The sequence below is a fragment of the Perca fluviatilis genome, chromosome 9 (assembly GCF_010015445.1).
Source record: "Perca fluviatilis chromosome 9, GENO_Pfluv_1.0, whole genome shotgun sequence".
NCBI lineage: Eukaryota > Metazoa > Chordata > Actinopteri > Perciformes > Percidae > Perca > Perca fluviatilis.
The window spans coordinates 20,682,059-20,709,889 of record NC_053120.1 but is presented as its reverse complement, the minus strand read 5'-3'; the positions used below and the strand labels follow the sequence as shown (position 1 = coordinate 20,709,889).

The 27,831-nt window shown below is 39.2% G+C and overlaps 2 protein-coding genes across 2 annotated transcripts; both read left to right on the top strand.

The window, feature by feature from the left end:
• Positions 1-239: 239 nt before the first annotated feature.
• Positions 240-7,829, top strand: lpar3 (lysophosphatidic acid receptor 3). Its single transcript, XM_039812088.1, has 3 exons — positions 240-405; positions 2,043-2,797; positions 6,908-7,829. The coding sequence occupies exons 2-3, from the start codon at positions 2,056-2,058 to the stop codon at positions 7,228-7,230; spliced, it is 1,065 nt and encodes a 354-aa protein (XP_039668022.1). The 5' UTR covers positions 240-405; positions 2,043-2,055; the 3' UTR covers positions 7,231-7,829.
• A 3,797-nt stretch (positions 7,830-11,626) lies between these two features.
• On the top strand, positions 11,627-27,735 carry LOC120565769 (atrial natriuretic peptide receptor 2-like). The gene is made up of 23 exons (XM_039811783.1): positions 11,627-11,694; positions 12,306-12,396; positions 12,741-12,873; positions 13,270-13,393; positions 14,039-14,143; positions 14,617-14,719; positions 15,594-15,739; positions 16,259-16,331; positions 16,690-16,831; positions 19,769-19,855; positions 19,956-20,099; positions 20,885-21,006; positions 21,280-21,424; positions 21,955-22,003; positions 22,088-22,195; positions 22,404-22,523; positions 22,729-22,822; positions 23,282-23,369; positions 23,512-23,651; positions 23,936-24,088; positions 25,709-25,807; positions 26,405-26,418; positions 27,272-27,735. The coding sequence occupies exons 1-23, from the start codon at positions 11,650-11,652 to the stop codon at positions 27,377-27,379; spliced, it is 2,433 nt and encodes an 810-aa protein (XP_039667717.1). The 5' UTR covers positions 11,627-11,649; the 3' UTR covers positions 27,380-27,735.
• Positions 27,736-27,831: the final 96 nt, after the last annotated feature.

Genomic DNA, 27,831 nt, shown 5'->3' with positions numbered 1-27,831 from the left:
GATAAAGCGTTACACTGAAAGCCCCAAACAGTTGTGAACCAGTGGTTTAATCTTTAACAATGTGTTAGATTTCATAAAACAGACAGCGCGCTTCTGGGTCCCGACTTCACTGCAGTGTGTTTAGAATTTGATCCGACCGTGAGCTCGCGGGGCCTCGTGTGGTCAACCGGAGGAATTCACACGAGAGGCTGGGTGGCACACGCCCTCTACGTCACCGAGCTGAAGGCTCAAAGTGAAGACGCTCAACTTTTCTGCCTCCACTTTGTCCTCTCGCTCTGTGCTGTCACCTCCTCCGCCCACAGCTGCGGAGACGCAATGCTGCAGGAGGAACATGATCGTTAAAACTCGGCACGGAATATTTCGCAACTAGTCTTCTGACTCACCACGGGCCGCCCTTCACCACAGGTACACTCACTCACTTGGCCGATTGTTTTTTTTTTTAGGTAACTCTTTGTTCTTCTTTTTGGGATTATAATTTGGTTTCTGTCTGCTTCATTGGGTATGCAACAATTTTCCCTTTGTCAGTCCCCTCTGTGGGAATTTCTCATCCCTCCCTCCTCCTCCTCCGCTGTTGCTGGTAGTAGACCAAGTCGGACAGGTAGTAAAGCTAATCGCATAATAAAGGCTTCTCAAGTCATGAAGAAAACTGTATGCTTTAGCATGTGTTACGTGGAATCTTGTTTTGCTGCATGTCTGTAATGTTTACTCAAAGATATGTTTATACAGTTAGAAAATGCGGAATTAATCTATTCTACAGACGTGCCTATCTCACTTGACTGAGCGTGAATTGTTTTGGCTCTCTAATGTTACCATGGTGATTATCTTGTTTAACTTTATTCAGAGCAGCTTCTCCCAGTAAATGGGTTTTGGCATGTGCACTTGCCTTTTGGAGTTGAGTAATTAAATCTCTCTTGGCCTTGGGTGAATTGGCACCATGCACATTTTAGACTTTTCCTCTCTCTTATTATTCTACTTTTGCTTTAATTTAATATATTTAAAACCACAAAACTGGATTTGAAATGTCTAGAAGGCATTTATAGATATGATTTATCAGACATTCTTAAATTTAGGGCTGCAAATAATGATTTTCATTAACAAAGAATCTTCTCGATTATTAGATGAGTGTTTGGTCTAGAAAAAGTCAGAAAATAGTGAAAAAGTATAATTAGTTCATTAATTGAATTTCCCAGAAACCAAGATGATGTATTCAAATGTCTTATTTTGTCCAAACAGTCTAAAACCCACTATCACATAACCGGGCTCGACAGTAACGGTTGCCCGGTTGCCTTTGGCAACCAGATTGAGTCAATTGGCAACCGTTTCGTGGCCTCTGGTTGCCCCTTTTGACAACCACCTGTTCAATTTTGGTGTTTTATTTTTCAATCTATAAAAAATAACCAAAACTTACTAAACTGGAAAATCTTATTTCAAAAGAAGTCTATATTTCATTTGGTTGTCTCCGTAAAATTTGAACACTATACGTTTGTGTGCAACACATTTCAGCTGTTGTGCGACCGCTTTCCACTCCGCCCTGCCCCTGTCGCTGCGTGTGGCCGATTCGATTGTTTCTTTTAAAAAACAGCTGAAGACACTACTATTCAGACAAGCTTTCAGTTGACCGACCAATCATGTTTTTATGTTTTGTATGATGTTTTTAAATTGTTAAACTTGCTGCATGTAAAGCACTTTGTGATTCTATCTGTGATAGGTGCTATATAAATAAATTTTACTTACTTACTTACTTACTTACTTACTTACTTACTTACGCGTGTTTGCAGTGAAAAGATACAGGTAAAGCAATTTCGGCAACCAAAAGCTGATGCCTGGTTGCCAAGCCGGCAACTACTTTAAAAAGTTAGCGTTGAGCCCTGCATAAGACAAAGGAAAGCAGCATACCCTCACAGTGAGAAGCAGGAAATAGGAAAGTTTGGCATTTCTGCTTGATAATTAACGATTATTCAATACAATTTTGCTATGCTTCAGTTGATAAATAAGTGATAAATGGTTCCACTTCCTTTTGTTTTCTCACTCTCTTTCCACAGACTCACCTCTAAAATGGCCCAACAGAACTACAGCTGTCATTATAATGAGTCCATGGGCTTCTTCTACAAGAACAGCAGCGCTGAGGATGGATGGAACAGACCCAAGCTCATCCTGGTGCAGGTGGTGGGCTCTATCTTCTGCTGTTTCATCCTGGTCTCCAACGCCATGGTCATAGCTGCTGTCATCACCAATAAGAGGTTTCACTACCCTTTCTACTATCTTCTAGCCAACCTCGCCGCCTCTGACTTCCTGGCAGGCATAGCGTACGTGTACCTCATGTTTAACACAGGTGATGTGTCGCGGAAACTTACAGTTAAAGGATACTTCATCCGTCAAGGTCTTCTGGATATCAGTCTTTCAGCTTCTCTGGCTAACCTGCTGGTAATAGCGCTAGAGCGCTACATCTCCGTCATGAACTGGAAAGTCCACAGTAACCTGACGAAGAGGAGGGTGACCCTGCTGATCGTGCTGGTGTGGGCCATCTCCATCTTCTTGGGGGCTGTGCCGAGTCTCGGCTGGAACTGCATCTGCAACCTGAGCGACTGCTCCCAGCTGGCTCCCATCTTCAGCAGGAGCTACCTGATCTTCTGGTCTGCGTCTAACCTGGTGGTGTTCCTGGTGATGGTGGTCATCTATACGAGGATCTACACCTACGTCAAGAGGAAGACGGCGGTGCTGACGCCACACACCAGCGGCTCCATCAACCGCAAGAGGACGCCCATTAAGCTCATCAAAACGGTCATGGTTGTGCTCGGTAGGTGCTCATCGTAAAATTGCTGTCTGTGCAGGATCATCGATACAGTGAGTCGGAACATTTTCCGCATTAGTCAGGTGTAAGTATCCGTTGTGTGTGTGTGCGTCTTTCGTCAGGGTCACAAAGTCCGGGCAATTCACTGAGTCACTGCTGAACATGCTGGATTGTAATCTGTTTTCATGATAGGAAGGACAACCTTGAGCGTAACACAAACACTTGTGTTTTCAGTAAACGTTTTGGGTGCTTGTCAGTGATTTGAGGGAGCCTTTAATAAGGGCAAAAGACTCCTTTTAAAGTCAGATTTTTCTGAGTTTGTTTTCTGCCCAGTGGCTTAAACCTATTACCCATTCTTGTGTTTAATTATTTGCTAAATTGATAAATTGATTAATCATTCATACTATAAAATGTGAAAATATATTCAAATATGTCCCTTACAAGTTTTTCAGAGCCCAAAGGGACATCTTTAAAGTGCTTGTTCTGTCCAACTAACAGTCAAAGACCCAAAGATATTCCGTTTACACACAGTAACAGGAAAAACATGCAAATCCTCACTTTTGAGAAGCTGAAACCAGGGACTTTTGTGCTATAAATTCCTTAAAGGTATAAAATGTTACTTTTGTCAGTTGGTTTTTGTAAACACAGCATTCAAAGTTGGTACTGGTTCAACGAGAGACAGAGACATCGCAGAGAAATTGTATCTTTGTATAGACGCTAAATGCGTCAGTATTGGACACCAAGGAGCTAGCAAAGCGAGGGTATTAGGAATTAGAGCAGGCTGCACACCCTGCACTCTGTTATGAGCTGGGGTTTACAAATCCGCATTGGGCCCAAAGGCTCTTGGTTGACGCCCAAAAACGTCCCCACACACAGCAAAATAAGAAGAAAAGAGAAAATCCAGGTAGAGGGCAGGGTCTCTGCAGATACAGACACAATCACACGCACCAGTGGGTCATAAGTAATGATTGAGAGGGATTCTTATTGTATTAATCTTGCATAATATACCTTTTGTAAATAATTTAATTATGAATTTATAGGCAATTTATTTTCAGTCAATTAATCAATTGACTTATTGCCGGAGTAAGAAAGCTTAAAAAACTCCTTTCCTTCCCTTCTTATGCATTTTTTATCCTAGATGACACAGATATCCTGGTCTGGCTGTCTTTGCTTAGGTGTCGCAACCAATCAATACCTTACACTCAAATCGTTCCCCTTCCAGCACTTTCCTTTTAAGAACGGAGCAAAACTGCCCCAATAAATTCGACCAAAACAGACTATTAAATGCACAATCTCATGCACAAATATAACACACAATATACATATTAAGTCACCATACCACCTACCAACTCTGAGACTGATGTATTTCAGAAAGCGCTGCGGTCATCTCTGTGTTAAATTGCTCAGTTTTTGTTTTCATATACGCATACGCTTTATACAATCAACCAGATAAAAAGCATGCATGAGATACTTGTAGTGACTTAGCACGGTCGCCCTGCAGGATAAAAGTCTGTCATTGTTCTTTGTCTCTTTGGGCACTCGGCTTGTTGCCTGGCCAGATGGCATGATACAGTTTGTAGCGTAGGAGCGGTCTGCCTTTGTACACTTTATTCCAGACTGCTGTGTAATTATGTCTCTCTGCAAGGACACTGCTCCTGAGCCTGTGTGGCGTACCACACCACACCACACCACACTGGCCTTCACTGAACGTCCCCTCCTCCCCACCCATCCAATAAAAAAAGGAAGAAGAACCTATACTTGAGGACTTTGTCAATTGCTTTCAGATGCTTTGCAGAGTTCCCTTGAGCTTTTGGAACTGTTAGGACCAAGTGTCATTGGTAAATTCCCTGTTGAGATTGTGCTGTGATTTTTGGGGGAAATGTAAAAAAAGCACTTTTGTAATATGCGCCGCAAATAACACGCCAGCGATATCTGAGAGTAAAAGGAAGGAAATCTTAGGACTTCTGAGGCATGCAATCAGGTCCAGGTCAATGGGATATATTATTTAGGGGGAAAAAAAAGTTTACTTTTGTTTCACATGAAAAGCAGTCTGTTCAGGTAGAACTGGTAACCGGACAAACCAGTTTGAAGACGTTTAACCCACACATGCTTTGTATAATGAGTAAAATGAATGAGTCCTTAAGCGTTGTCAGACACCTAAGAAGTAGAGAACAAAAACATACGTGTAAATTTGCACGTATAATTTAGTTACTTTGAAATGACCTCTATGGTATTCTCTTGGTTTACACTTGTATTTGTAGTTTAATAGCCTAGAGCAAGTTATTTGTGTTATATCTGAGAGTGCTGGGGCCTGTTTGTTAAAAGAAGCATCAAATTACACCATGCAGATTAAAAATGTCTTTTTATTCTTTAAGTGCAACCACAATCTTCAAATGAATACCAACTGAGAAAAGGAACATGCTTGAAATGTGTGTTCTTAAAACCCTCTTTTTCTCTGTCGTAGATTAAAGGGGGAAAAAAGTCAATTTTTAAACTTCAATACATGAAAAACTGCCAATGAAAGACCATTAAATGGGGTCTCACGCAATTCCAGTTCAGTCCACTTTATTTGAACATGTGGGCTATCAAAGACAAAGAAAAAGAGGAAGAAGAACGAGTTTTAGAATAGAAATTCACTGTAAAAATGTGGCAAACATTTTGACTTTCATGCTTAAGAGCAGTAAAAACCATAAAAACACCTCTACCAGACCCTTTCTGTCTCTGTACACATGTATCCATGCTTGTGTATGTGAGACAAACAAAGAGAGAGAACTTGTTTTTGTTATGCAGATGTATTGAGGCGGTAGTGTGGAGGTAGTCCCTGACAAGTTGCTGCTTGTGGCTTGTCCTTTCAGTTCCAGAAATCTCTCAGTAACTCTGTTTGTGTCCAAACATGTTTGAAATCAAGTGCTGCTTCAGTATTTGAGTACAGATGTGTCAAAAATGACAATAATCATTTGCAGCCCTAATTAATAGACCTTGTAAGTAAAGGCCTTTTTATAGTTGTGCGTCGAATCGACGGCGCAGGGTCCGGCGTAGATGCAGAGGGGTCTGCGTCTACGCCGGACCCTACGCCGTAGCCTGACTTGCACCTCTCGAAAAATGTAACTACACGTCGCGGCGACGCACGTAGCTCGGCCGTGGCTTGGTAGCGTTGCATTTCTCCCGACTCATGTCCTGGTTCTCCTTCTCCATAAACAACATGAAATCAAGGAGAGTGTTAACTCTTCCTGCTACATATTTCCCACTGTGGTCAGAAAGAACAGAGGAGACACTTTGTTTCTCTCACTATGACTCTAGAGTCGCTACTTGCTCTCACTTCTCTCTACCACACACTCCCCACACACACACACATGCGGCTCGACGCACACACCAGCGCACAAGTATAAACATCAGACCACTTTTTAAGGCTACGGCGAGAGCTCTGCGTGGAGCCGACGCACAACTATAAAACGGCCTTTAGCCATACCGGTATTATTTCCACCACCCTGGCTCTTACTGTAGATAACAGTGTTTTTTTTACTGTTTATACCTGCCAGTTCAATTTTCACTAGCAACATAGGAGTGCAGTGTGCAAAAGTTAATTGAAATTTGGAACCACATAAGAATGTTTTGTAAAGGTATTTTTTAGTTGTTACTTAGGATAGTTAATAAAGTACTTGTCAATGCTTTACAGATCAGAACCAATATGGTATTGTGAGCTCTTCCTGCTGCTCTCACTCTCCCCTCTCTGTCGCTCAGGCAATGCATGCACAGAGCAGCCAATAGGAACGCTCTCTCTATCTGAAATTACCTGTAGTATTTGTAGTATTTGCATTCTTGCCAAGAGTTAAAGGTAACAAAGTTCACCTAACAGTACCGCTAAAGATTATGTGTGATCTGTGCAAAATATAAAAAGTTGTGGTTTTACGGGGGGTTTATGTGCCGGACTATTTCTTGGCCAGGCACAGCCGATTCCGTAAGTCTTTGCTGCTTGCCTGGCAACTTCTTTGTGAATACAATACCCCAGAATGTTACTGTGCCCAGCCAAGAAACAGTACTTTAAAACTATTATAAGTACCCTATAGAAATAAGCATTACAAACACCTAACTGATTTGCGGTATTTTTTCCTGAAGGGGCCTTTGTGATCTGCTGGACTCCCGGCCTGGTGGTTCTGCTGCTGGACGGCCTCAACTGCACGAGTTGTGATGTCATGAAATTAAAAACGTGGCTGCTGCTCCTGGCTGTACTCAACTCTGTTATGAACCCTTGCATATACTCCTACAAGGATGAGGAAATGTGGACAACCTTCAAGAACCTCATGCGCTGCATTGGTAACGGCACGAGACGGCAGCGGTCGACGAGGGCCAACGCCAGGCCGCTTAGCTCTGGTCAGGATACGGGAAACAGTCAGCTTCCCTCAGAGGAGACAAAAAATGAGGATCAGGGCATTCTTTAAACCTGAAAATGGAACTTGTTAAGAATTAACCAGAACTTCTGTCCAGCCCTGTCAGGACATATCTTATGAAGTTAGAGTTGACTTGAAAGAGAAACCACATCAGTTGGTCTCAGGGGGTCATTGTAGTCCTAAAAGTAGTTTCTTAAAGAGACACTGCAGGCCAGCTGTAGAGCAGTGAAATGGAGATAAGAAGAGACCTTGACGCACTACTAATTCCACAAATGGATGCAAAGATGTACTTTTTTAGTTTTTGTCAGGGTTTTACAGTTTTTAGATCCAATACTCCCATTCATGTGTATTGGGAGATTTGTGTTGCTGTTTCATTCTACTCTTTTTGTCTTCGTCATCATATGCCTGCTGGTTATTTCACCTTGGACAATTCTACTTTGCAATGGCTGAAGAAAGAATCCAGTATGAAGTACACAGTGGTACATTTCTACTTTTACCCCCCAAAAGGGTAAAAATCATCATGCAAAAGGTGACTTTGCTGTGTAGCTGATAAGGGAAGCAACGCTGAAATGGATGATCTAGTTAAGACGTGCAACTTGTTTGAAGTCGGGTATGCCTACTATAAAACTGTAAGTTTTGCTTGAAGTGGGGGCACAATTTTTTAAAATTTTCAAGTCTTTTTAAACAGCCAATTCAAGATACTGTAACTCATGTACAAAACTGATTATTTTCTGACCTCATTTATTCAATTAGGTTATCTCGATAAATATTTCATCTGTCATCTTTTATCAGTTCTCATGCAGCACCTCATGGAGGCAAACTTGTTCCCCCTGTAGCATTTTTACACATCCACTTCAACTCACTGAATGGCTGCTGTTGCTCTGAAGAAATGGCTCATAAATGACGGTTGTAAAAGGATGTTGCGACACACTGGATTCCTGCTTGAGTTTCAACAAAACCCTGTGTACCTGCAGGATCTGACTGAATAGACTACCCACACACAAGCCCCCCTCTCCCCAGACTGCTCTGACGCCTCCATTGCTAAATCATTGACAGGGTTCAAATGACGTTTCTTTAACCTGCTGTACAGTATTTATGCCACTCCTGCTGTAAAAGACATGACATCATTAAAGCTATTTCATTTTTATTCTGGGAGTGTAGGAATGTCACACATTGAGAGTAGTGAGTACGGTGGTTTACAGCTACAATGGTGGTGTTTCTTTATCGAACCAAGATTATTCATGGTCATACCTGTGTAGTGACTTTTCAACTGCAGGACATTTAAAAAAAAAAATAAAAAAAAATAATTTTGTTAATTAACAACTTTTTGGAGTTTCATGTTTTATTTGTCAAACATCAAACATAATGCACAATATGGGATGATATTATACAGAAACAGCAGGCAGCACACAGGTGGATTTCACTACAGGGTTTGCAACTATATTACAGTAAAGAAAGTATGACTTTCACTACGTACAGTAGTTCGGAACCTCTAACATGAACATCAATTAAAGTAGGATACCATAAATGGGTCACATACTATTTTTATTAAAATAAATATATAGGCTACAGAATGTGATTTAATCTTAGTCTTAAACGTATTCTGGCATTCACTACTACTGCTGCTACCACTTTGTCCAGACTAAAATATCTGAACAACTACTGGATGGATTGAAATTTTGTGCAGGCATTCATGGTCCACAGACTAATCCTAATATGATGAACCTTAAACACTTCAATGTGATCAACTGACTTTTCCATCAGGAGGTTTTGAATGAAATGATAATTGGATGTTCTACCAAAAAAAAAAAAAAAATGGTGCCATTTATGTTCCCCTAAATTACTTTGGGGATCCCCTCACTTTTCCTCCACCTCCATCATCATTACAATACAATACTTAGGCCTATGACCAAATACCTGCAAAACGGACATTCCCATCAGCATCAGCTATACTTTGTGTTTAGTGCTAATTTGCAAATGTTAGCATGCTTACATGCTGAACTAAGTTGTTGAACATGGTAAACATGCTACCTGATAAACATCAGCATGCTAGCATTGTCATTGTGAGCATGTTGGCATGCTGGAGGACTGCAGACTTTAAACGTTGCACACACCACCCACTTGGCACCTATGTTAAACAAACGATGAGATTACTCGTAAATCCTGTTTGACTGAGACAGACTGTTTTCTGATTGAATTAAAATGACTGTCACTAACTAAACTGTCTTGACAACACTGTAGTGCAGTTAGCGTAACAAACAAAAAAAACACTGAAAAGATTATCTGACACTCCTATTACATCACGAGTACTGCAGTCAATAGTTGATGAAGTACCATTGCTAGAGATTTGTGGTGCTCAAGAGCTGCCACTTTATGATGATTTACTCTGTTCAGGCCAATTAGTGGATGACCTTTAGTTCCCATTCAGTTACATTATTGGTTAAAGAGCTGGAGAAAAGCAGAATTGACCCTAAGTGGGAGGAACAAGATCCTCCTCTGAATTAGATTGCAAAGCGCTTGCAACAGTAAAAAAATAACCACATTCAAGTATTTTATTTTAATTTAGTACAGCTCTCTGTGATTAACGGTAACCTGACTCCTTGCCCTGTAAATGTCACCCATCAACATCTGGAAAGTGGTTAAAAGTGTTTAGCTAAAAGAAGAGTGAAATTAATTTCCCTTCATTCTCCAGGTATCCTGCTTTTGCAACAGTTCTAATCACAGGTTAAACTCCGCTTATGCTGTAAAATCCCACTCAGGATTTGATCCCCTAAACACAACCAGCATCCTTTGACAGCAGAAGAAAAGGTTCAACAACACTGTATTTTTCGCTCATAGAAAACTCCTCCGTATGTTAATGACATTCAGTTTGTTTCAGGTTGAGGTTTAACTTTATTAAAGTCATGTTATTTTCATTGACAACACGATCTATCGTAGCGAGTACTGTAAGTCCTCAGCAGAGCCCTCTGAAGATCTGTCGTGACTGCTGCCTGCTACTCTGGTTTTGCATTCCCAAAAACATAAACTGTAAACTTGTGTGTTGTGGCAGTGTGTGTGTGTGTTTTTTTTTTTTTACATCAGTGCTGTAATTACGCATTCTTGAAAAGCCAATTAAATTTCACAGATGTCAAAAAAAAATGCTGTCCTTTGGTTTGGTTTAAATCTCAGAGCAAACAGATGTTAGCAGAGAAGGAAAATGTTCCAATGTGCCTCTCATTCACCCAATTAAGCACGTGTTGTTTACTTATTTTTTGATCAGATAGTTCTCAGTTGTTGGGCTGTTTGATGGCAAGGTAAAGCGGTGAAAGTATTCTGAATATAGCGTACGCTTATAGATAGACAGATATTGCTTTTTTTAGGTGGTTCTTTTTTGTGTGTGGCTAAAATACATTTTGCTGCTGCTCCCGCCTACAGCAGAACATTTCTTAGCTTCCATGTTGGGACTGCTGTATGTTTCTCCAAACTGGGGGTGTGCTGACCACCATCTACTGTAGGTAATACACTGACTGTGGAGAACTACCTCATACAACCCCACTTCAAAAGATCAAACTATCCATTTAAAGGGCCTACAATTAGAGATGGTCCGAAACCGATACCAGTATCATTATCGGCTCCGCTGGTATCGGTATTGGGAAATACTGGAGTTTATGCACCGATCCGATACCACGTAATAAAGCCCTAAAGAAAATCTACATTAAAGTAGTTTATTTATGTTCTTTTTCCGTTATAACTGACTGTCAAACTGGAGAATAAAAGAAAGTTCTGTGGCATTCATTGTTTGTGTTTGTTCATGTTTTACAAAGAGTTTAACCTGAGCCAGACCGACAACAAAGATAGAAATCATATCACATCCATACAGGGATAGTAGTATACAGTTGTTAAAACATAATAAAATATATGACACAATAGTATCGGATTGGTACTCGGTATCGGCCGATACACAAGTTCAAGTATCGGAATCGGTATTGGGAAGCAAAAAATGGTATCGGGCCATCTCTATCTACAATCATGTCTACCAGGGTTGAATGTGAAAATGTCAAGCATACAGAAAAACATTTTCCCTAAGTAAAAAACAATAATTCAAGACAGTATAGATGGCGTTCATGCAGAAGACTTAAACAGTAGAAAGTGGTGAGTTCACATGCAGCAGAGACCTCTGGGTGATTCTGACCTGTAGGACAGTGAAGGTGAACGAGAACATGGCCAAACTGTGATTGGAGAGCCTCTTCTGCTGATTGGACAATTGGGGACAAGGTGGGCCTCAAAAAAAATAAATAAGTGTACTTAAGCTGTGTTAAGATGTCCACACACACACACGCACACACGCACACACACACACACACACACACACACACACACACACACACACACACACACACACACACACACACACACACACACACACACACAAAACACATTCACTCAGTCAGTCAGTTCAGAGCGGGTCCAGCCACAACAGCAAACCTCCTCATGGCTCTATGGACAGCTGCATCCCTTTACCTGTGTTTCTTTCTGGTAAGTTTTTAACATAGTAGATGATGAATAAATGTAACATATAACAACTACAACATATTTAATTCCAGAGAGGACATGTGTACTAAAAGGCCACAGATGTTTAAGGTTAACCTGTTAATGGACTGCACAATGATGTCAAATAAGGGCAGTGATGATGCATTTTCTTATGACTGTATTTGCACAGAATATTTAACAGTATATAACAGTATATAAACAACTGTGTAAACTGAGTGTGTGATGTTCACATTTTCATTTATTGCTGAGGTACCCCTCTTGCTTTTGTTGTCTTGTCAGAAACACGTGTTGCTGCGTGCATGTGGTCATGGGCTTGTGGCGTTTATGTAGTGCTTGGTTACTTGCCAGGTTCTTTTGCAGCTGATTTCCTTGATTATAAAACATTCTGTAATCAATCTTAATTAAAAGATAACAATACTGTGTTTCCTACTTACATATATTCACCATAGTGCTAGTTGAGTTGTGTACTTTATTCATTAACATACTTGCATGACAAGCTCTGACTTAAACAGGTTACATGTATTAAGCTTTTCAAATATGTTTACACGCACCAAAAAATGCCTTTACATTGAAAAGCTTCTTGTCTTCACCTGCAGCGAGTAAACTGCTGGCATGATCTGGACAACACAGAATATGACTGTTGGCCGATCAACAGTCCAAATGATTACAACATGATTAGCTGTGGTGGTAAGTTTTTATGCAGGAGTTTGTTTGAGTGTTTCATTAAATGTCAATTGAATTTTATTTATAGTGTCAATTCACAACAGAAGTTATTTCAGGACACATCATTGCAGTTAAAACAGCTGATCTGTAGTTGCTTTAGGGAATTTATGTGAGTGTGCTTTTCCTCTTGTGGCTGACAAGGAAGGAGACAACATTTACAACATTTGTACAGAATTAATTACAGTGACTTAGTAGGTGGGGCTCTAACAGAATAATGTGCAAATACAACACACAGAATCCTTTACTGCACGCATATGTACACTGTTTGAATGTTTATGTTCAGGTGATGAGCATGTGTGTTGTCACAGGTTTGGAAATGGCCTGGGTGCAGCGTCCTCCCGAGAAAGTAACCAATGGGGAAGAGTTCAATGTCTCGTACACGGTGACAGCCTCAGATTCCTTCTATGATTATGCAGTCAGGAACAAGATTTTCCAGTTCAGGTGAGTATGTGAAGTAAACACATGGCATCCTAAATGTCTGCCACGCAGGCATGCACACACACACACACACACACACACACACACACACACACACACACACACACACACACACACACACACACACACACACACACACACACACACACACACACACACACATTTATCAAAAAAGAAAGTAGGACAATTAATCAGATAATACACTATACACAAATACACAATTAACTATCCCTGACTGATGCATCTTATTAAATGTCTTTTATCTTAATTAAGGCAGCTTTCATTTTCAACTTTAAGCTAAAGAAAGGTGTTTTTTGTTTGAGCTTCCATTGTAAATAGCATCACAGGTTTTTGTGTTAATTAATGTATTTGTATACCCACCCATTTTCCCTTCTATAGTAATGCGTCAGAGGCAAAGAGGTTCTGTCATGAACACGAGTGCCCGGCAAACTGGAACAACGCCAATGATATTAATTGCTGCGTGTATCATGCCAACATCCACTCCTGTCCTCTTGGTCTTATGGTGGGTACTTAGCATTGGATGATTCTGCTGCGTCGAGGAGTAAACCTCTACATATGTGTGCCCACTCTATCAACTGAGCTAACCCGGCCACCTCAAAGTTTATCTTAAGATTAGTTATCTCTGGAAATTTTGGTTTCTTAAAATATCTGTGGTTTTGAATCTGCTCGTCTGTGAGTGATTAATTGTGAACCGATGGTGTAGGAAGTTACCATTCGATAGTGTTTGTTAAAGCTTTTTGACTTTAAGAATTAGAGCAAAAACCTGGCCCAGAGGATTCGCTATACAGGGCTTTCCCCCTCTGTTTCAGCTTTTGACACAAAAGTAGATATCACGTTGTGTCTCAAAGCACTGTGACTTTGAAATCTTGGTAAAGCTGCAACTTTTGTGTTGAATATATTGAGATGTTTAAAATGTTATTATAGTTAGAATTATTAAAAAAGACTACTTAAAAGTAATTTTGCAAGTAATTCTTTGGTAATAAAAGTTTCTAGAACAGCAGAAACACATCTACTCTGTGAGTAAGAACACAACTTGTTGAACCCTAATAACAGTTATTTAAATATCAGCACTGACAAACACATGAACGAATTGTGTAAAGGCCACATTTTGGTATAAAATCTCTATTGGTGTGTTGTCTCTTCGAAGAAACAAGGTGGAATCTGTGGCCCGTGGATTCCTGATGATGGTAAAATAGTAACTCACACTGTCTCCAAAGCAGGCAAGATGTCCCAGAAATACTGGACTTCAAAGGTGAGCCAACACAAACAAAACTCTTCAAAAGAGTGGGTAAATCTTTCACACGTCTTAAGGTGTTGGAGAACATTTTTTGTATTTCTTACAGCTGCAGATCCTGTTAATAGCTGCAAATATTTTATTTCACGCATTGTTATTTACACTAAAAGAAACAAATCTCTGAAAAGGAAATTTCTAAATTCACTATGCACCAACTGCATTATATCACTGACAGCACAGTCCAGCACATATTGGAGTAAAAGAGTCTGTCAAATGGCAGATGTTCAACTTCAACTGTATTGTCTGAAGGAAAATTCATACAACTGTTTTTCATGCATGCGATTTTATATAATCTAAGGATGGTCAACCATCACTTTGTAGTTTAATCTCCTTACAAAACAACAAATTAAATTAAATGATATACTTAGCAATATACAGTACAACCTAACTATTCCACAGTATCATTTCTATTATGGTGTTTTCTCCTTTAGGTGGTGCTGATCCATGTGGGAGTCACCTCAGTCATTGCTCATATCAAAATAGGACACATGCACGCAGCACTGGAGTCCAAAGTGCTCGTTGTCAGTGCTCAAGGTCAGTCTGCTACGTTTCAATTAGTTGATATGCTGAATCCTAGCATGTGCTGAATAATGCCTCTGCTGCTCAGCCATGATCCGGTATAACTATATTTGTACAAAAATTACCATTTTTTGGGGGTATTGAGCAATACAAAACTATATAAATAAGTTGTGTTATTAACTAGACAAAGAGACTAAGAGCACACTGAACCTGTACAGAAATATTAGGGAAAAGGTCAACTTTTTACGACGTTGCAGAATAGCCATCGTCTCAAAATAACTGCTACACTGTCAGATGAGTTACAATAAAAAAAAATATTTTTGTACCTGCTAGAAGAAACCTAGATAACCAATACAACCAAAACGTAAGCAAGATTTCTTTGTTAATGTATCCCTAATTGTTCTTAAAACATCATGATCATCCGTGTGAATTATATTTTAATTTACTTCAACTCCACCAGATTTATTTGATAACTTTAGTTACTAGTTAGTTTGCAGATTCAGAAGAATACACAATGTAACAAATATATTATTATAGGTTAAGATAAGATAGAATAAGACTTTTTTGATCCCGGGGAGTATCTCCATCTTTACCAGCTGCAGCAGTACAGTGATATACACATTCATTCATCAATAATTATAATCTATTAATACAATATTAATTATTCTGAAATGATCCATTCTGCATAATGAGTAGTTTTACTTTTTTCCTACTTTAAGTACATTTTAATGTTATTATACATTTGTACTTAAGTAGGATTTTGAGTGCAAGACTTGTAACAGTATTTTACAGTGTGGTTTTGCTACATTTACGATCTGAGTACTTCCACAGCCACTGAATTCAGTGGATGGAAATCTGAAATATAAAATGTGTGATTGTGTTGTTTCAGTGTGCGGGGATGAAGTCTGCGAGCTGGAGGAGAGCTGTCTGAACTGTCCTGCAGACTGTGGCATCTGCCCAATGTCCATCACGATCAAGGTGGCCATCGGGCTTCCAGTTGCTCTCTTCAGCAGTGGCTTCATCCTAACCATGGTGGTCAGTCTGGGCAACACATACACACACCCACACACCACCACCACAACACTAGGAATAGTGTCTTGAAAATATATAGAAGTAAGAACATATATTTTGAGTGTAAACTCAAACACAGTGTCTTAATACATTTATCAAAAAAGGAAAGAGGACACTTAATCAGATAATACAATATACACAAATATACAATTAACTATTTCTGACTGATGCATCTCTGTAATAAAATGTCTTTTATCTTAATTATAGCAGCTTTCATTTTCAACTTTAAGCTAAAGAAAGGCAAGCTGTTTTTTGTTTGCGCTTCCATTGTAAATAGCAATTGGCGTTGGTGTTAATTTATTTATTTGAATAACCACCCATGTTCCCTTCTAGTAATGTGTCAGAGACAAAGAGGTTCTGTCATGAACACGAGTGCCCGGCAAACTGGAACAATGCCAATGATATTAATTACTGTGTGTATCACGCCAACATCCACATGAGATGTTTCATGTGCGGATGTTTATCTTCATTTCCTCCCTGCAGTGGCTTCAGTACCAGAAACAGAGGATGCTTTGGGATGAAAGCTGGATAATCAACTACAAGACCATAATATTTGGTAAAATGTCTCACGCTCAAGTTGATAAAATACATACAGAAAACTTTGCTTACATAAAAGACTTTAGTAGTGTACGTAAGGAATGGATTATTTTCATTTTACTGTGTGACAAGAGTATAATTGATATGTTATCTGTTGCTATTGTGTGAATTGCATTCTCAAATTAAATGTTAATGTAAGTAAGAGTGGGTCAGGCCTTAAGGATATTTTAACCTCTAATAAAAGCATTTTAACTATACAAAAAACACAGTCATGATTGAATTTTACTACTTTTATAACTCAGCAGTACAATTTCTCCAAACCATTCTTGAATGAACAGTAAACTCACCCTGAGTATCTAACTGTCTGGTGTCTGCAGGAAGAGTGTGCATGGACTTCGGCAGCAACATGAGCCTGCAGCAAGCCAAGAGTAACTCCAACATCAGTCGAACTACTGATGTGACTGTGTGTACCGGATTCAACTCCTCCTTTAAACAAGGCTTCATCCAGCCAGGCATCTAGTGAGAAACGTTATTATTAGTTTATATAAATGCACATGAAAAAGTAAAGACATACCACCTAACGTTTTAAAAACTCTTTTACTCTTTTGCTCTTTTGCTGTGTGGATCAATAAAATATGGACAATACTATATGGATCATGGATAAGTTAGTAGCAGTGTAAAAAAGAGAAATAAAATAAATTATAGAGATGACATTAAAAGGATGTATACAAAACGATACCTTAGACTACATACATGAATTGTGCAAATATTTGTGCAAAGGCCAGTAGTGCCACTCCGGTAGCCATGATGTGTGAACTATGGTATAATTATATATTTGTATAGGTATGAATAATAAGTACAATATACATAATAATAACATAATAAGGTATATAATACACTATATATACTGTATATGTGCAGTAGGCCTATATGTAATATGCACACACTATACAATAATAATACAATACTGAAAAAGTACAGACTATATAATAGAATTGAAGAGAATACTATGAAATACCATATAATACAATATATAAATGTACAATAATAACAATATTACATTTTTCACATTACATTTTATTTAGCTGACACTTTTATCCAAAGTAACTTCCAATAAGTGCATTCAACCATGGAGGTACAAACTCAGAACAGCAAGAATCACATATAAATACATTAGCTTAAAATAAGCCAAATTACAAAGTGCCACATGTAAGTGCGACATGTAAGTGCATATTTGCATTTGTATTTTATTTATTATTATTACTTTTTATAACCATCATCTTCTTGGCCAAGGTGCAGTCAGACGAGATGTGTTTTTAGCCTGCAAGATGTGCTGACTTTCAGCTATCCTGATGTCAATGGGGAGCTCGTTCCACCACTTATGAGCCAGCACAGCAAACTTGGATTTCGTTGAGTTATTAGGTGTCTCTTCCAGTGAGGAAGCAGCAAGCGGATTGGTCGATGCAGAGAGGAGTGGACGGGCTGGGGTGTAGGGTTTAACCATGTCCTGGGTGTAAGCTGGGCCGGATCACCAGGTGGGAGTTGCAATAGTATAGACGTGAGATGACAGGAGCCTGAACCAGAACCTGAGCCGCATTCTGGGTTAGAAGGGGACATATCCTAGACTGGGTAAACCCAGCTCTGCTGGCGATAGGATTTTGCCCTGCAGTGTTCAATCTTAAAAGATTGAGCTTGGGCGGCTGTGGCTAAGTGGTAGAGAGGTCGCCTGCCAAATGGAAGGTTGGTGGTTCAATCCCTGGCTCTGCAGTTCCATGCTGAAGTGTCCTTGGGCAAGACACTGCCCCCGATGCTGCGCCATCGGAGTGTAAATGTGTGTGAATGTTTATCTGATGAGCAGGTGGCACCTTGTACGGCAGCCTCGGCCACAGTGTATGAATGTGTGTGAATGATGAATGGTTCCTGTACTATGTTAAAGCGCTTTGAGTAGTAGACTAGAAAAGCGCTATATAAAAACTTTACATTTACTTGGTCTGGTGATAGCCAGACTAGACATATCCTTCTGATGTTGTGCAGCATGTATCTACACGATCAGATTGTTGCAGCAATGTTGGCAATAAGGGAGGGTTGGTCGTTGAGTGACACACCTAGGTTCCTAGCAGTCTGGGTGGGGACTGCCACAGAGTAGTTGGTTAACAGCGAAAAGAGGAGGGGACCCATGATGGAACCTTGAGGGACCCCAGTTGTGAGAGGACAATGTTCTGACACAGACTCAAAGCTAGATACAGGGGGACCTCTTACCACCAGTCCAGGGACAGCAGATGTGAAATAACCTCCAGGTTATTTTTACATTTTACTTTTATGTATTATTAGTGTGCATTGTCCCTGATAAAATGAACCTGAAATAATTAAAAATAAATCCTCTCCGAGTTACCTGGTAGGTGCAGTCTTTGAGGTAAGATGTGAGCAAAGAGAGTGCAGAGCGTGAGACACCCAGATCCTGAAGAGTGAAAATAAGGATTTGGTGATTCACTGTGTCAAAGACAGCAGTAAGGTCCAGAAGGATGACCACAGAGGAGAGGGAGGCTGCTCTAGCAGTGTGAAGTCCCCCAGTGACAGCAAGGAGGGCAGTTTCAGTTGAGTGTCCTGCATTGAAACCAGACTTTTGGGGATCAAGAAGGTTGTTCTGGTGAAGATAGGAAGAGAGTTGATTGAAGATTGCACACTTGGGTGGGTTCCTTAAGGAGAGGGGTTACTCTTGCTTCTTTGAGAGAGTTAGGGAAACAGCCGGCTGACAAGGAGGTGTTAATAAGATGTTTGAGAAAAGGAAGAAGGTAGGGAGCAATAGACTGGAGAAGTTTAGATCGTGAGAAGGTATAAGGTCAAGGGGGCAGGTGGTTGGGTGGGCGGAGGTTATCAGGGTAAGATCTTGATTGGGAGATAGGGGGTGAAAGAGGACAGAGTATTGGATGAAGATGTGTTTGATGAAAAGATATTTCAGAAGGTGGGGTGGAGAATGAAGAGTGTATGCCATCTATCTTTTTATAATGTAGTTGACAAAGTAGTTTGGTAGAAGGGAAGAAGGAGGAGGAAGACTGGAGGGGTTCATGGAGGTTAGAGAAGATGGAGAAGTTACTTTATTATAGTAGTAATAAAGTATTGATTTAAGTAATATAATGCAATGTAAAGTAAAACAATTATATATATATATATATATATATATATATATATATATATATATATATATATATATATATAGTACAGTAATATTTCATTTGATTTGTTAATTGTCAGTTAACTTTCATTAAATGAGTGAAATAAATAAAATTAATGACTTTAAAGGTCAGTAGATAATTTCAATGTGCTCTTGACAAAATGCTAACTTTTATTACTGGTTCCTCTACATGTCACAAATATAACATGATTCATTCTACAAAGAATGCCTTCCATATTCTGTATTTAGGTATTTAAGCTGACTTAATTTTAACTGTCTTGCAGTGATGGGAGGACGGTGGCAGTGAAGCACATCAAGAATAAACATTTCACACTCTCTAAAACCATCAGAAAAGAGGTGAAAGAAGTTAGGTGAGGGAAATCCTGCAGTGAAAGATGAAAAAAATAATTTTACTAACATAATAAGGTTTCCCAAATCCCTGCAGCTCATGTAATTTATCATATTGTCTAGGCAACTGGACCACCCCAATCTATGTAAGTTCATTGGTGGTTCCATCGAGGTCCCCTATGTCAGCATCATCACAGAGCACTGCCCCAAAGGAAGTCTGTCTGATGTCCTGCTGAATGACGACATCCCCATCAACTGGGGCTTCAGGTGAGAACATATTACATACAGCTTCAGTTTTTTTTTTACATGTTTACCATTTGCCAATCTTCTCATTCCTTAAGTAGTAGTAGCAGTAGTGGTGGAATGTAAATAAGTACATTTACTCAACTACTGTACTTAAGTACACATTTGAGGTACTTTACTTGAATGTTTTGTTTTAGCTTTTGTTACCAGTTATTTTACAAATTTAGATTTTTGCATACAAAACATATGAAGACCTTATGAAACAGGATGTTTTCTTATAAATTAAACTACCCAACAGTATATGCAAGTACAGCTGAAACGATTAGTCATTTTTCATGCAAAACATTTCGTGGTTTCAGCTTTCAGCTTTTCATTTTAATAACTTAAATCTATTTTTAATCATTTAGAATTTTGTATTATTGGTTGGACAAAACTAGCATTGTGAAGGTGTCACTTTAAGCTCTCTGATGGCATTTCTCACTACAGCAGTAAAATCCTGCTTTTACATTAATGTATGAGTAATAATAATATATTTTAGTTTTTTGTACAGTTTATACTCACACATAGGAGCTGAAGATCATCATGAAGTCAGTGCTTGCAGTTAAATAGATGAGGGATTTTGTGGTGTGCGTGTTTTTTATTCCACAGATAACTGACCCACATGTCAGATGATAGTGTCAATACCTCAGACGAGCAATGAGGAAGAGCTCCATCCATAGACTTAACATTTTACATATTTTCCCTGACTTTTACCTTTGATTGAAAACAAATGTGTAGTACACACAAACAGTGTTTCTTCTCCCATGCAGACTGTCCTTTGCCACTGACATTGCCCGCGGGATGTCTTACCTCCACCAGCACAAGATGTTTCATGGGAGACTTCACTCCAGAAACTGTGTAATTGATGACCGTTGGGTGTGCAAAATCTCAGGTAAAACAATCCTCAGATACAACTTGAGTCTGCAGCGTGAAAGCATTTTCAGTCTGTTATATTCTGTTTTCAGCAATCACACATCTGTAATAAGTCACTCAACATACACAGTTTGAACAAAAACATCTCCTTATGGGAATCATTGTACTACTCAGCCACATCCTACACCAGCAGCAATGTTATTATCAAGGCAAAGTGAAAAACAACATCCTGCCTCACTGTACTCTATATCTGTATATCTGTATAACTATATTTTTCTGTGTTGGGCTTCAGATTTCGGGCTCACAGCCTACAGAAGGGAGGACTTTGAGACCGTCAGTAATGGCTTCAATTGTGGGGATGTAAATCGTGTATACTGTGCCCCAGAGGTCCTGCTGGGAAGCAGCTCCAACATGACGGCAGCAGCTGATGTCTACAGGTGTGTTTGAGTGGCACAGTATAAGCAGTTAATTAGGGCCTGAGCGCCGACAGCGGCGAAGGCCCTATTGAAACTGAAGGAATTATTCTTTTCTGGAAATTAATCGCCTTTTTGAGGGGCTTAACATACTCAAAAACTCACCAAAATTGGCGGTCACATCAAGCCTGGTGAACATTAATGTATTTTAAGGGTTTTGGGAACAGGGCCAAAATGGCTCACCTAGAATTCGTGCTCTACAAAATTTTACACATATGTTGCATGTTAAGACGTACAAAAAAGCTCATTGGAGCCATACCCTTAATGCAACAGGAAGTCCACCATTTTGTATTGAAAGTTCGAAATTAGTGCGATTTTGGCCATTTCCACATGTCGTACTTTAACGAACTGCTCTTAGAGATTTCATCTGATGGACTTCAAACTTGGTCTGTGCCATCATAAGACCTTAAAGATGAAAAGTTATTAAAAGAATCTTAGCACTGGAAAATACATGAAAATAATATTATTTTTCTACGTTTGCCGCCTCTCCTCAGCTACTCCATTATTTTGGTTGAGATTGCAACTCGCTCTGACCTCCTTTTAGTGAGTATGACAGCCTTCTCTCTAGATTACAACCTTCGGGTTCCTTTTGATCTTAGCTTTCTAACCAGCAGTCCTCTCTAACAGGACCAGGCTGAGGGAGTGAGGGTGGATATCGTGTGGCGCCCCCCTCTGCCTGAAGTCAAAGCAGGGAAGGCAGATACTGACTGTCCCAGTCAACCAGACTACTGTGAGGTCTGTTTCATGTTCAAATTATGAAAATGTTGCCAGAACTGTATATGGAAAAATGTGGTATTGGTACTAACTGCTTTTGTTGAAATGGCTCTTGAATAACTAGAAAGACTTGACATTTTTTATATTAGTATTACATGTCATAGGCATCTTATTGTATACACATATTAGACAATAAGATGTTGCTCTCTTCTCTGGAACACTTGAGCAGCTTATTAAGAAGTGCTGGTGTCATAACGTCACCATGAGGCCCACGTTTGAGCAGGTGAAGAAGATGCTCGACAAAATGAACCCACACAAAGTCAGCCCTGTGGACATGATGATGAACCTGGTAATATGGTGTAAAGCTATATAGTATACATTAAATCTACCATGAATAGTACAAGAAATATATCAAATATAATGTGACATTATTTTGATTTGAATTCCCAAACGGTAGTACTTCAAAGACAAAGGCTAAGAAAAAAATGAAAATGCTATTTGCGCCATCTGGATTGTTTTGAGTTTCAGACACAAACAACTTTGTTTAACTGCAGATGGAGAAGTACAGCAAACATCTGGAGGCTATAGTTGCAGAGAGAACACAAGACCTTCTTCAAGAGAAACAGAAGACAGATCTGCTGTTATACAGTAAGTCAGGATAACGGTGTGGAGTGATGGGAAATAGTTGCATGTCTCTAATGATTGATCCAAAGCAGAATCATGATATTGACCAAATACAGATTTTAGAAATTTGTCTGGTTGACATTGCAGAGATAACACTGATAGTACAAGCAGGACTGGATTTGTAGTTCATTATGTTAAGGTTGATGATCAGTAAACTGTAAAAAGTACACATATACATTTATTATTTACAATATGTGCATGTCGTAGTGCAGCATATGGTAAGTTTCCTAAGGCCGAGTTGTTACTGTTAGTTGATAATTCTTATGAGTTCATTAAACTTGAAATGTAAATCTTGAAGTATTAAAGGACACAGTCAAATGCGCTCACTGCCATCTAGTGGTGCAGACGCAGCACCTTCATCATTCCTCTCCATGTCCCCTAAGACTAGGGACATATTATTACAGTCATGAAATCCCGTTGCAGGTATGTTACCAAAACCGGTGGCTGATGACCTTCGTCAAGGTCGAACATCAGAGGCTCAGAGCTACTCCAACGCCACTGTCTACTTCAGGTTTGTGTTCTGTAAAGCAAGTTCATTAACATGGATACATTTAGATTGATTAGTTATTTTTTTCCTCTGTACAATTGTTTGGTCATATACATATAGAAATACAACTAAAGATGACTAACACTGTATTACTCCCCTGTGACAGTGATATTGTCGGCTTTACTCAGCTGTCTGGTGCCAGCACTCCCCACCAGGTCGTGGACTTCCTCAATCAGCTTTACACCACCTTTGATGACATTATTGACATTTACGACGTCTACAAAGTGGAGACAATAGGCGATGCTTGTAAGTAAAAATGTTAAAGTGATTTTGGAACTACTGACAAAAAGTGATGAATCATTTTTGATAAAGCACTACCTTTAAAATATACGTATTTTTAAATCTATCTCAGCTTGAAATTAAGGATGGCAATGTGTTGAGAGGCAGATACACAACTGAAATTGATGATTTAAAAAGCAAAAACAACCACTCATTTACCATCTAAAGAGTGTCTGTGTTTTTAAATGTTATTATCAGTGCATCTCTTTCTTCCATTGTCTCTTGTCATGGAATACTGTCTTATTTTCCAGACATGGTGGTCTCTGGGGTGCCTCAAGAAAATGGCATCAATCATGCTGGAGAGATAGCCAGCATGGCCCTTGATCTAGTAAGTGTCTGTCACACTTTCAAGATCCCTCACAAACCCAACACACAGCTGAAGATACGCGCCGGCATTCACTCAGGTAGTGTGGACATCTCACCTGTATCCAGCATCAGTTTTTCAGTGTATTCGACCAGTGCTGTGCTTTTCCCAAAGGTCAATATATAGCAGATGGCTTTCAGAGGACACAATCACAGTTCAACAATGGTCAAAGGTTGCAGAACATGAGAGTAACCTTAATAATTTTTGTGATAATTTTCCATTCTTCTCAACGCTGACCTATCAACACAGTCTCATCCCTATTCGTAACATAGGGTACCCCCTAAGCGACGAATAGGGGGTACCCTCAACATCGGCTTATGGACGTCTGGGGGAAATGACCAAACGGCAATATGTGACGAATAGGGATGAGACTGTGTTGGACCTATCCAGTCTCACTGCATTTCCAAAGTGTGACAACATAAATGATGAATGAATGTATTTTAAGATAGATAAAGTAATACATGTAAAGGAATGTTTAGAGCATTATCACATATCTCATATGCAGCCTGACATCAAGTCCGTACAAACCAACATAATACGTTAATTATCATTCTATAGCAACACATGCCTGTAACTAGAAAGCTTTCTTTATTTTTTTATTTTTCCAAGACTTGAACCATCATTGTGGGTCATGGATTGCTGACGACCTTTTATGATGTTTCTTTGTCACCAGCAAACCGTCCTGTATGCTCCTACTACTGTCATTTTTTAAAGTGTCCATATTATGAAAAAAACACTTTTTCTGGGATTTGGGGTGTTCTTTTGTGTCTCTGGTGCTTCCACACACATACAAACTTTGAAAAAAATCCATCCATGCTGTTTTGAGTGAGATACGGTTTTTGAATGTGTCCTGCATTCAGTCTCCTAGTGAGCTGTTCAAAATCGGCCTCGGACTGTGACGTCACAGTCCGAAATGAGCTGGCTAACCACAACCGTTAGCTTGTAGCGTTAGCAGGCTAACGCTAACGCTAGCATGCTACGTCGTTCTCTATTGAGAACTACGTAGCATGCTAGCGTTAGCGTTAGCAAAGCACTGCTACAACACACACAAGTTTACCATAATCTACAAAATAACTACTTACATGTGCGCCCTCATTTAGAAGTCTCTCAGCTAATCCTGCCTTGTAACTGACCAAAGTTGAAGAAACAGATTTCTTTTACTGTCTCTAGAGTTAGCTAGTATGAAATTGATTCGTGTACATGCGAGTTCAAAGCATAGTAGATATAGTGAAGAAGAAGATGAAAAGAGGTCTCACCCTGTAGCTAAAACAGAAACCAGGTGAAAAGAGGATCTGCAGCAGTGAGAGAGAGCTGTGCAGTACAACAACAATATGGTGTTTTTTGAAAATTAAACCATGTAAACCTATTCTGGTACAACCTTAAAATACAGTTATGAACCTGAAAATGAGCATAATATGGGCGCTTTAATTTCACCATATTTAAAGTGTTAACATTACAGTTTTAATTCTCTGGGATGGGCTTTTTTAGCAGGTTGTTCATGTTCACAATTATTGATTTGACTCCTTTATATATACACGTTTAGGTAAGAATAACTCACCGACTTAGGGTATGCCCCCTTTATATAACAAATTCTGATTTAGCAATGTCATGTATTGAATATTATCCTCCCAGTACAATTACTGCTGTTTTATTCTGCCAGGTCCTGTTGTGGCCGGCGTGGTTGGCACCAAAATGCCTCGCTACTGCCTGTTTGGGGACACTGTCAACACGGCATCACGCATGGAATCAACAAGTGAAGGTAATTAAGAATTAGATACACTGCCTATAAGTTGAATAATGTGCAAATAACATACTTGGTCAGTGCAGTTTGTCTTACATTATTACAAACATGCCTCACAAATCTCATACCAACTTGTAGTTGTTTGTAATATACGTATTCCACTCAGTACAGCACTACATTTTTTAGTATATGACTTGCACGTGTTAACATAGGAGATACTATATTGTATGAAATCTGTATTTAGTGACTATAATATTGACACAAAATCTAATATACAATGACAATTATTTATATAAGATAATAAAAACGCAAATTTTTCACTTTACAACACATTCATTTTAATAGATCTGATACTATGGGGTCAACCGCTCCAATTTGTTTTTAATTGTAATATTTTTAACTGGCTGTTTAGCAAATTGTCTCACACAAACAATGTTGATTTGTAAAAGTTTTAAAGACGAAATAATAGCATGATCAAAAACATACAGTACATTTTGCACACAATGATGCACAATGATCATACAAAAAAACCTGCTACAATACATTTCAGGCATGCATTATTCATATTACTATGCAATATTACATGCTATTACATGCATATTATCATGTCCATAGCTCTGAAGATCCAGGTGAGTGGTGCCACAGCTGACCTGCTTCACACACTCAGAGGTTACATTCTGACATGCAGAGGGACACTTATCGTGAAGGTAACATTATATTAATATGTTTATATATGTATATATATATATATATATATATATATCAATCAGGGTTGGCTAAATAACAGAAACACTTCTCTGTTGACCTCTCCAAAACCATTTCAACAAAGACTAAAGATTATAACATTTGTGAAGTTAGAATCTTTTGCAAGGCTGATATATATTAGACTGCATTACAACAGGCAACTGAGTGTCACATTGTATCCACAGCCTCTCTTGGATTAGACCTAACTAGGATGATAAGCTTTCTTGCATATACTATTTCTACCTTCTTTGGTATATGCTGTTGTGGAGGTTACCTTTTCTTTTTAAAAGCCTATTAGATGCAACAATAAAAATCATCACACACAAGCTGGTTCCCCAACTTTGAAAAAGACAAGGGATTTATGAGGCCGAGATTTGAATAGATCAGAGGAAATTCAAAACTTTCCTCTAACGGAAAAGAGACTGGGTGTGTCTGGAATTAGCGCCTTTTTTCAGTAAAGTATAGTATCATCCAGTTGTACTGGCTTCTATTCACATTGTAACCTAAGACCTTTTTTTGGGTGGTGCCAGCCAGTGCGATTATGGGGGAGGGGTTTCTCAGTCCCAGCGGACAGGGCGGCTGACACTTGTGATGTCTTGCTGAGAAGTGGCCTCAGCTGCTGCTCTCTGCCCCCCATCAAACCCTAATGGCTTAATTTAAAATTCAAAGGGACACATGCTTTGCAATATGACTCTCTTCTCTCTCACATCCACTCTGACTCTCATTTTTCTACAACAGGGAAAAGGAGAGATGACAACATGGTGGCTTGATGCAAAGAGAGGTGATTACTCAGATCCATTGCTCAGAACAACTGAATCCAGACTCCCAGTGCCAGTGAGTGACTAGATCTGGGTAGAGCCTAAAATGCGACAATTACTGTATGAAAACCGCTCCTGCTTTGTGTTGTGCAATTGAATTGTGTCCATTGAGCAATATTGCAGTTAAATATATACAATGACAGGATGAACTTCATGTTGATCAAGAATTTAAAGGTCATACTGCACTTTAAATATAATAGATGTTACCAGTCAAGTGTTCAGAATTGTTTGTCATTAGCATAGTGCCATTGTTGTGACCAGAAGTGATGAAGACAAGCACTCTGATAATAATTTGAAATGCACAATATTTACAAGGAGGTGCAGGATATAGTCATGTTTTATTTTTTTCCACTTGTTGGGGAGAGTGTAAAAAATATGCAGAGAAACATGCCAGAGTTGAGAAAATGTTTGTATGTAATGTTTGTAATGTTTTTAATCATACATTATTATTTTTCTCTCTCATATATATATATATATATA

Excerpts from the sequence above, each read along its gene's own strand:
- lpar3 (XM_039812088.1), top strand. The coding sequence starts at position 2,056 with ATGGCCCAACAGAACTACAGCTGTCATTATAATGAGTCCATGGGCTTC. Across the intron at positions 2,798-6,907 it reads AACGGTCATGGTTGTGCTCG|GGGCCTTTGTGATCTGCTGG; the intron begins GTAGGTGCTCAT and ends TTTTTCCTGAAG.
- LOC120565769 (XM_039811783.1), top strand. The coding sequence starts at position 11,650 with ATGGCTCTATGGACAGCTGCATCCCTTTACCTGTGTTTCTTTCTG. Across the intron at positions 14,144-14,616 it reads AGAAATACTGGACTTCAAAG|GTGGTGCTGATCCATGTGGG; the intron begins GTGAGCCAACAC and ends TTTCTCCTTTAG. Across the intron at positions 21,425-21,954 it reads GCAGCAGCTGATGTCTACAG|CTACTCCATTATTTTGGTTG; the intron begins GTGTGTTTGAGT and ends GCCTCTCCTCAG.